At 40.2% G+C, this 10,897-nt stretch overlaps 1 protein-coding gene across 1 annotated transcript in view; it reads right to left on the bottom strand.

The window, feature by feature from the left end:
* LOC108252795 (putative protein TPRXL) overlaps positions 1 to 10,897 on the bottom strand; it is a gene marked incomplete at its 3' end in the record, with an annotated part of 12,143 nt that continues 1,246 nt past the window's right edge. Inside the window, 2 exon segments of the mRNA XM_026826044.1 lie at positions 1 to 83; positions 10,220 to 10,892. Coding sequence (XP_026681845.1) covers positions 1 to 83; positions 10,220 to 10,892 — 756 coding nt within the window.

The raw sequence follows: 10,897 nt of genomic DNA on the forward strand, positions 1-10,897 counted from the left end.
TGGGGTGGGGGTGGCCGGGGGAGGGGTGGTACCCTCCACGCCCGAATGACGTTGTAGCCAGGCCTTCTTCAACTTATGAGCGCCTGGGGGAATGAAAATGGACAAAATTCTAGCAAGTTGTTTGATTTACTTACTATAATAAATTCCAATAGTTACTTCTCAAGTCAAAAATTGAGGCGTGAAATATGGCTTTTCAGTTTGCAAAATTTTGTTCTGAACATGACTGTGAAAGAATCATCTTTCTATCTCTTTTCTACTACAAGTTATGGCCAATTTTGTGAACCCTAGATTTTGAGCGAGATCGGGGCATACTGTTTGAGTTCATTACCCCTCACATTACTTACCTGAGCTACTGTTACTAGTAGATGATTCTGTCTTGATACTCGGGGGTATACTGCCCGTGCTACTATTGCTATTCTCATTAGTGATCATCACACTGCTGGGTACCGGGCTCGTAGTCAGACTGGCTGGTTCAGACACGCTGGTCAACGTCACACTAGTACTGCTAGATACCATCATCTCTACCAGGAGGCTATTCGGTAGGGTGCCCCCCAGATTGAGTGATGACAGACTGGAAGGCGTGTTGATTGATGGCACAGGCGTGCTGAGTGCCGGTACGGTATTGATTGATGCCAAGCTGGCCACACTATGGTTGAGTGAGGGCACACTGGTGAGCGACACGTTGTTGAGTGATAGGTTGGGCAACACAGGTGTGTTGAGTGCCGGCACGGTATTGATTGATGCCAAGCTGGCCACACTATGGTTGAGTGAGGGCACACTGGTGAGCGACACGTTGTTGAGTGATAGGTTGGGCAAACATCAGTGATCTTTATCGATTGAAGAAATCAAAATTCTTATGATTAATCGGATTTGGTCAAGTCATTGCACCCTGGTTCTTCGTGTAAGCTACTCACTCATCGTTAAATTGATAAAATCAGATAATGTTTTGTCAGTCACTCAACCGCTTCCTCCTGATGAAGATTGAACGAACGAAGTGACTGAAATTTTCAACATGACGTGTTTTCAGGTTGTCTATCTGCTTGTTTGGTCCGGGCAGGTCCAGACAACCAAACATCTCCCTGTCTATGACCAGTTAGACCAAATCGTCAGCTCCCATGGCGTAGTGGTCACTGCGCTCGCCTTGCACTAGGTTGGACACAGGCGCACTGTTGATTGATAGGTTGGATGGTGATGGGTTGAGTGATAGTGCGAGAGGTTCTTGCTGAGGTCCTGGTTCTACTAGGAGAGGGCAAGGTTTCTTGGCTGGTGATATGGATAGGTCATGATGATCTATCTTCCTCTTGGGTGGGGAGGGGGGTGTCTTCACGAGACACACCCCGAGGTCCAAGGGTTGTGTCTGGGGGGTAGCTAGGTAGGATACCGAGGTGGCATGGGCCGGGGGTGGGGGTGGGAGCTTGGTGACTTCTCTTAAGTAAATGGGGGCTTCCAAGCCCCATTAGGTCTTCCTTGAAAAATCGATATTAAATTATTAAATCAAGAAATAGAAAGTAAAAAATGGTAGTGTGTGCTATGCAGAATGTCCTCTGTTCGATTCTCAAGGTTGGCCAAAAAAATGTTTACCCTACTCAAAATCCGATCACAAAAGGTGGTGAAAAACTGACATCCCCTTCCTCAAAATCCAAACACTGCAATGGTGCAATGAATGAGCACTTTGGATGGGATCGAACCCACGTTCTCCCGTTTACCAGGCGAGCACCTTGACCACTACACCACCAAGGTCTTGATATTATCCAATATGCAAAATCATCAATAGTCAACATTGTATTCAGCAAAATCCCAAGTCCAATTCCACTATACTGAGCAAAGCACTAAATTCTGCTGACACCAAAGCTATGCACATTGCACAAGATAAGAGCTACGCCACGCCACGCTAATCCAACTCCTCATGGTCACAACAAACTGTTTGGCTGACCAAGAGAATTTCTAGTCCAAAACAAAAACCAAACGCTGATGTGCTCATTTTTGAAATTACCTACACATACTTGCAAGAAGAAAAGAAACAAACACAAATTCAATACATTCTCCTCTAGCCCCGACAATGTTGGGGTCCTCCCATGGTGGTTACTCTACTCGGTTTGCATGTGGGAGACCTGGGTTCGATCCCCGGGGCGGTCGAAATTTTCAAATAGGCATTCAAAGATTTTGACTTCTCTTGAGTAAATGGGGGCTTCGAAGCCCTATTAGGTCTTCCTTGAAAAATCGATATTAAATCAAGAAAAAATGGTAGTGTGTGCTATGCAGAATGTCCTCTATTCGATTCTCAAGGTTGGCCAAACAAATGTTTACCCTACTCAAATTCCGATCACAAAAAGGTGGTGAAAAACTGACATCCCCTTCCTCAAAATCCAAACACTGCAATGGTGCAATGAATGAGCACTTTGGATGGGATCGAACCCACGTTCTCCTGTTTACCAGGCGAGCACCTTGACCACTACACCACCAAGGTCTTGATATTATCCACTCTGCAAAATCATCGAAAGTCAACATTGTATTCAGCAAAATCCCAAGTCCAATTCCACTATGCTGAGCAAAGCACTAAATTCTGCTGACAGCAAAGCTATGCACAAGATAAGAGCTAAGCCACGTTAATCCAACTCCTCATGGTCACAACAAACTGTTTGGCTGACAGGTTGGGCACGGAGGCGTTGTTGAGTGATAGATTGGATGGAGACGCGTTGATTGTTAGGTTGGACACAGGCGCACTGTTGATTGATAGGTTGGATGGTGATGGGTTGAGTGATAGTGCGAGAGGTTCTTGCTGAGGTCCTGGTAAGAAAAGTTTAGACCTGAATGATCTGGTAATGATGGGTCAAACTTTCTTGACTTAGCGGGGCGAAGTAGCGGCCCCTAATATTATGACTCTTCAGAGGAATCAATGGAATAAAACCACTAGGCGAGGTGAACGCCGGAGGCGCTCTTTACCAGCTAACCCTTACACTTAGAGCACCATTATTATGTGGTCGAACAATCAAATAAATTAGGATAAAATTCGATACCTCAGGTGGGATTGAACCTATGCCCTCCTGTTTACCAGGCAAGCGTCTTGACCACTACACCACCTACCTCGGTGGTTTGATATTCCAGAGTTAAAATGAAAAAAAAAAAAAAAAAAAAAAAAAAAAAAAAACAACAAACTGTTTGGCTGACCAAGAGAATTTCTAGTCCAAAACAAAAACCAGGCAGAACCACGTTTCTAACGCTGATCTGCTCGTTTTTCAATTACATAGTTGTAAATAACATTTAGTCAGGTAAAGCTGTGTCCACACATAGTCGATGGCCGTTGATCGACGCAATGAGGTGAATCTATGTTGTCGAGGCAGTGTGGACGGTTTCAATCATCGATCGACGGCCGCTGCGTGTGGACGCAGCTTAATAGCATGTTAAATGACCCAGTTCCAGACAGACCACTGAAGGTAAGCAATGTTGTATGTTGTTGGCATCTGGACAGGTGGCCATCTGGGACACCAAATGCTGCTGGTTATTTTGGGTGGATTGAGTCACATGAGGACAGTTGTGCTGTATGAAACTTGCAAGAAGAAGTGCAATAAATACCTAGTCCTAAACAAAAATAATATAGATATGGTGCACTATGGATCGATAAGAGACCACCTAAACATAATACTTGCAATACCTAACATTTTAGTCAGGTAATAGCATGTTAAATGCACCAGTTCCAGACAGATCACTGAAATTAAGCAATGTTGTATGCGGTTGGTATCTGGACAGGTGGCCATCTGGGACACCAAATGCTGCTGGTTATTTTGGGTGGATTGAGTCACATGAGGACAGTTGTGCTGTATGAAACCCCAGTGAAAAGACAAGGCATAATAGACCGAGTTGACCTCAGCAGATAATAAAATATGGGGGGGAACATTTTAACCACAATCATATGAAATAAAAAAGTGGTGTAGGTACCTTACCTAACCACAAAAAAAAAGAAAAAAAAAAGATGTTAATTATTTTAATAAAGTGGGTCAATACAAGATAGTGTTTCTCACCTAAATAAGTATGATGTTATGTGTACAAGAGATAAAATAATTCTTATCTAAATACCTAGTACTTAAGTAAAAAAAAAAAAAAAAACAATTAATCAAAAATTAAGTATGATGTTATATGTACAAGAGATAAAATAATTCTTATCTAAATAGGTACCTAGTAAGTAAAAAAAAAAGAGAAAAATCAATCAATCAAAAATTGCAGTCTTTCCTTCACAACAGGAAGTAGGATGGAATTTTTTATCAATAGCAAAACTTCAATCACCATGAGGAGAGACTTTTGTTCTCACAAAAACAATGGAAACAAAACTTGGCTGCCTCAAATGAACAAGGTAGAGCAACAATGAATACAAAATAAGTGTGTCAGAGCTCCAAGCTAGCAAGACAATAAAACAACATTCCCTATTAGTGATACGCATACAATACTCAACTCTCACATGTTCTAGAGGTGTTATGGGTAATTGATACATGATAATGAATAGGTACCTATCCTGTCATATTTGTAGTTCCATTGATGTTCTGTTTTGTATAATTACCCATGTAAGGAGGGAGGTACCTTTTTTGACACATTGATTTGTCATTTTCATTTTTTAGGAAGCAAAGAGAAAACAATTTTAATTTAACCTAATTCAAGTAGGTACCTACAATTCAATTAACTACTTTCCCAAGAACTTACAAAAAGCATGTAAAATAATAAAAGCAAAAATGGTCAATCAGGGCCAGGTCACCATCTTATGTTGACCTTCAAATGGATCATGGTGTTTTTTTCCAAGCAAATGTGGCAGAAGATAATTTCAACATAAGACAGGAAACCTGGGGGTAAAAATTGTCTAAATTCCTGCACAAGACAACCACTTCCACAATAATTATTGTCAGTAGACAAGTAGCATAGAAAGATGAAGTTTTCACTCAAAATTTCAAAAATAGTGAACTAAGTGAGATACATAGTAAGTATAGGTCTGTTTTTCATTCCGACGCAGGTGCAATCCAAACCCGACGTGAAGTGACACATGTTTTTCATTCCACTTCCCCTCCTTCAGTGTCGTTGCTGCGTTTTAAATCCCTGATGCAACTCTCAAGTAGCTTCAGTTCCACCATTTTGTAATTGTTTTGAGGGAAGTTTCCATATGACGAAAAAAATGTTTTGTAATTTCTCCGCTAGATGTCATATTTGTTGAGTTTTCACAATTTTTACCCCCCACTCCTGACACAGAGTGAACGCCAAGTAACACCAAGTTTCATTCCTATGCCACATCGATGCAGCGTAGGAATGAAAAACAGGCCTTATGGGTGCATTTTCTTTCAGAAATGGAACCGTTTCTGATAGTCTGCCATGTTGGATTTTTCATGGTTTAGTATGGTGCTATTAAGTTTCCAAAAATCAGTTCTGTTTCTGAAAGTTTCCCGAAAGAAAAATGCACACTGTGTTGCTATCTAGTCACTCAAAATATGTTTCAGTTTTGGCAATAACACATTCTAAGTTTACAAGAAAACAGACCAAGGAAATATATAAATCTTGATACGTGAGAACACTATGAAAAAAGTGCATTTCCTTTCCCTTTAAAATACATGATTAAAAAACCTTGCTATAATAAGCAATTATTAAACGTAGTATAAAAAAAAATATATTCTTTGAATTTAATAACATTTATTGATGTTCTACAATTTTAGACAAATCTGCAGATAGCTAGGAGGCTTAGTACTTGCTGGTCTATTCTCTGTCTAAGGCCAGCCGCTCATAATCAGGTAGACCTGACAGGTACGGCTGAAAAGATCCGTCTGTCAAGTCAACCTGATAGTGGGTCTGGCTTAAGAGTCCTCCATTCAGAAAGTACAAAATAAATAAAGTATTCTTGACACACCCCTCTCCTATTCTGTCTGAACCATCCACACTGCCTCAACAACAAAGTTTCACCTCATGAGGGTGTGTTTATGAACAGGGCTGAGATGAGCTCGGATGAGGTGAGATAGGATATTGTTTCTACAGTTTTGCATTGGAGTGGTAACTTGAGCGCATTTCCTTTCCCTTCAAAATACATGATTAAAAAACCTTGCTATAATAAGCAATTATTAAAAAAATATATTCTTTGAATTTAATAACATTTATTGATGTTCTACAATTATAGACAAATCTGCAGATAGCTAGGAGGCTTAGTACTTGCTGGTCTATTCTCTGTCTAAGGCCAGCCGCTCATAATCAGGTAGACCTGAATTGGCTGACCAAGAGAATTTCTAGTCCAAAACAAAAACCAAACGCTGATGTGCTCATTTTTGAAATTACCTACACATAACATATACACATCATACTATACGTAAATACGTATATTAGAACAAAAGATAAGATAACGTATGCATGACAGCAATGGGTTGATGATATTATATTGAGAGAAAAGAAACAAACACAAATTCAATACATTCTCCTCTAGCCCCGACAATGTTGGGGTCCTCCATGGTGGTGTACTCGGTTTGCATGTGGGAGACCTGGGTTCGATCCCCGGGGCGGTCGAAATTTTCAAATAGGCATTCAAAGACTTTGACTTCTCTCAAGTACCTAAATGGGGGCTTCCAAGCCCCATAAAAAATCGATATTGAATCAAGAAAAAATGGTAGCACACAATGCAGAAGGTCCTCCGTTCGATTCTCAAGGTTGACCAAAAAAATTGTTTACCCTACTCAAATTTCGATCACAAAAAGGTGGTGAAATATTGCCATTCCCTTCCTTAGATTCCAAACACTACAATGGTGCAATGAATGAGCACTTTGGTTGGGATCGAACACACGTTCTCCTGTTTACCAGGCGAGCACCTTGACCACTACACCACCGAGGTCTTGATATTATCCAATATGCAAAATCATCAATAGTCATAGTGAACTATGTGAGATACATAGTATGGGTGCATTTTCTTTCAGAAATGGAACTGTTTCTGTTAGTCTGCCATGTTGGATTTTTCATGGTTTAGTACTGGTGCTATTAAGTTTCCAAAAACCAGTTGTTTCTGAAAGTTTCCCGAAAGGAAAATGCACATTTTAGGTCTGTTTTTCATTCCTACGCCGCATCGATGCGGCGTTCACTCTGCGTCAGGAGTGGGGGTAAAAAGTGGAAATTCAACAAACATGACGACATCTAGTGGAGAAATTACGAAACATTTTTTTCCTTTCCCTCAATACAATTACAATATGGCGGAACCTGAAGCTACTCGAGACTCGCATCAGGGATTTAAGACGCAGCGTTGACGCTAAAGTAGGGGAAGTGGAATGAAAAACACGCGTATAGAAGAGGAGCTCAGGAAGGTATGTCTTCCTGGGAAGATCTGTCCTTGGATTTGACTGCCATAGAAAGAATGTTGAATTTTGAATTCTAAATTGTAAGGAAAACGGGTAATGCTTCACTTTTGTTAGGTTTTTCATATACGATCAAATACTCGTAGCTAGGATGGACCTTCATAATGTTACAAAGTCTTTATTGACTTTGATGAAGCTAAGAGAGAAAACTGACCTACATAACAACCTGAACTGTCATATTCCTTTACACTTTCAAAGCAATTAATAAGTTCAAAGCTTTCAACTTTCAAAGCAATTAAGAGTTAAAAGGGTGACTTGATGAGTTTTTTTCTATGTCGATCTCTGAAAGGAGCAAAAAAAAAACAAAAAAACATCACTGTAAAACAGTTGAAACTTACATGAGAACGTGATTCCTAATCTTTTATTAACTTGTGCTTTCTGATTCGAGACACTTTTTTTTTCTCATTTGTTCCCCTCTTTATCAGAAACATGGCATGAGGATTGAGCTATAATAAACTTGTGGAATAAATTTGGTTAAAGCTGAAGGGAAGTGGGAGAAAAGTTGAGACAAAAATGCAGAAAACCATGAAATAGGTACTAGGTATCTTGTTTTAATATAGGCCAGGCAGTGCTTCAAACTCTCAACATTTACATGCCTTCTGGCTTCCAGCATACTTGATAAGTAACCTTAGTTATAAGTTCTTACAGTCATGACATCCACCCTTTTCGTTTCGGACATAAAGATTAGCTGTTAATGATATTTTCAAGCAATACTTGTGTCCATTACATCATTACTTGAGCAGTCAATAATAAACAGACAAAAATTTACAGAACTTACACACAGTTCTATTCATAACGTTTACATAAAGTCTTATATCTCATTGATCACTCATGTTTTTGCCAAATGACCAAGAGATCTTCTATGTACTTATTTGAATACCAATTTATTCAAATTTACTTCCAGTCTTGGCTCCAAGGAAACAAATTATGAAGTATCAAGGTAGTACCTACCAATTATTCAACCATACAAAAATATTTAGTTGATAAATCAATCATAAATTATGTAGAGCAACGGAAGGTGTCTGAATGGTCAACATAACCCACCTATTGTTCTAAATGTATGCACTGACCTTGCTGTGTTGATATGAAAGTCAAGTCAATCCTTTCCTCCGTACAAATGTACAAACAAAATGAGGTCCTTCGAAATAATTCAAGCAGTGTTCACTTAGAAAGTTTTATATGGAAAAATTCAAGTTAGGTACTTGAAAAAATTACAAATCTTTATTGGCAGTATAATAGAGTACTGCCTGATGTTCAGACAAACGAAACACCTATTTTGGTTACAAAGTAATTAGGTACACAAGTGCATCTGTTGATGTGTTTTTATTTTAATATTTTAGTTTCTGTATAATGTCTAATGTAAACGAAGTATAAACTGTATTTATTTCCCGATTATTAATAATCACTCAATAGATTACACACGAATTAGAATAATGGCGTGGCAAAAACTAATCCCGTGCTCCAATAGGCACTTATTGTTCCAAGAAAAAGTTCCATTTTAGAACGGAACGCTTTAGCATTGACTTCAGACGTTCTACTCCAGACTTGGCACTTCACAGCTTCACACCTTTGTAAAGGTACAAGATAACACAAACCGTGTAGAAAAACTGAAAAAAGTTAAAGGGAAAGATAAAACTACCATGAACTTCTTGAAAAGAAAAGGAAAAGACACCTGACACACAAAAAAGTAAAAAGCTGATGAAAAATAAAACTAAAACGAGAAACGAGATGATTGTTCTTTTTTCGCGTCTTCACAAAGGAGAGGGAGAGAGAGAGAGGCCGATAAAAAATATGAAAAGAGAAAGAGAGGGCGACCTAGCGCTTACAAGGCAGCGCGCCTCTTCCAAGTGGGTGATAGGCGATATAGTTCTTCAAGCGACCATAAGGTACACTACATCAGTTCATGCTATACGTTCACTACACCTATAAAAATACATATACACATCATACTATACGATATACGTAAATACGTATATTAGAACAAAAGATAAGATAACGTATGCATGACAGCAATGGGTTCATGATATTATATTGAGAGAAAAGAAGCAAGGCAGCGCGCCTCTTCCAAGTGCGGGTTATAGGCGATATTGTTCATCAAGCGACCACAAGGTACACTACATCAGTTCATGCTATACGTTCACTACACCTATAAAAATACATATACACATCATACTATACGTAAATACGTATATTAGAACAAAAGATAAGATAACGTATGCATGACAGCAATGGGTTGATGATATTAACAAGGCAGCGCGCCTCTTCCAAGTGGGTTATAGGCGATATTGTTCTTCAAGCGACCACGAACCGGCGATCTAGGGCTTACAAGGCAGCGCGCCTCTTCCAAGTGGGTGATAGGCGATATTGTTCATCAAGCGACCACAAGGTACACTACATCAGTTCATGCTATACGTTCACTACACCTATAAAAATACACATCATACTATACGTAAATACGTATATTAGAACAAAAGATAAGATAACGTATGCATGACAGCAATGGGTTCATGATATTATATTGAGAGAAAAGAAACAAACACAAATTCAATACATTCTCCTCTAGACCGACAATGTTGGGGTCCTCCCATGGTGGTGAGCGCCTGGGGGAATGAAAATGGACAAAATTCTAGCAAGTTGTTTGATTTACTTACTATAATAAATTCCAATAGTTACTTCTCAAGTCAAAAATTGAGGCGTGAAAAATGGCTTTTCAGTTTGCAAAATTTTGTTCTGAACATGACTGTGAAAGAATCATCTTTCTATCTCTTTTCTACTACAAGTTATGGCCAATTTTGTGAACCCTAGATTTTGAGCGAGATCGGGGAATACTGTTTGAGTTCATTACCCCTCACATTACTTACCTGAGCTACTGCTACTAGTAGATGATTCTGTTTTGGTACTGGGGGGTATACTGCCCGTGCTACTATTGCTATTCTCATTAGTGATCATCACACTGCTGGGCACCGGGCTCGTAGTCAGACTGGCTGGTTCAGACACGCTGGTCAACGTTACACTGGTACTGCTAGGTACCATCATCTCTACCAGGAGGCTATTCGGTAGGGTGCCCCCCAGATTGAGTGATGATAGAGTGGAAGGCGTGTTGATTGATGGCACAGGCGTGCTGAGTGCCGGTGCGGTATTGATTGATGCCAAGCTGGCCACACTGTGGTTGAGTGAGGGTACACCGGTGAGCGACACGTTGTTGAGTGATAGGTTGGGCACGGAGGCGTTGTTGAGTGATAGATTGGATGGAGACGCGTTGATTGCTAGGTTGGACACAGGCGCACTGTTGATTGATAGGTTGGATGGTGATGGGTTGAGTGATAGTGCGAGAGGTTCTTGCTGAGGTCCTGGTTCTACTAGGAGAGGGCAAGGTTTCTTGGCTGGTGATATGGATAGGTCATGATGATCTATCTTCCTCTTGGGTGGGGAGGGGGGTGTCTTCACGAGACACACCCCGAGGTCCAAGGGTTGTGTCTGGGGGGTAGCTAGGTAGGATACCGAGGTGGCATGGGCCGGGGGTGGGGGGGGGAGCTTGT

Source organism: Diaphorina citri, unplaced genomic scaffold (genome assembly GCF_000475195.1).
Source record: "Diaphorina citri unplaced genomic scaffold, Diaci psyllid genome assembly version 1.1 scaffold864, whole genome shotgun sequence".
In the NCBI taxonomy this organism is placed as follows: domain Eukaryota; kingdom Metazoa; phylum Arthropoda; class Insecta; order Hemiptera; family Psyllidae; genus Diaphorina; species Diaphorina citri.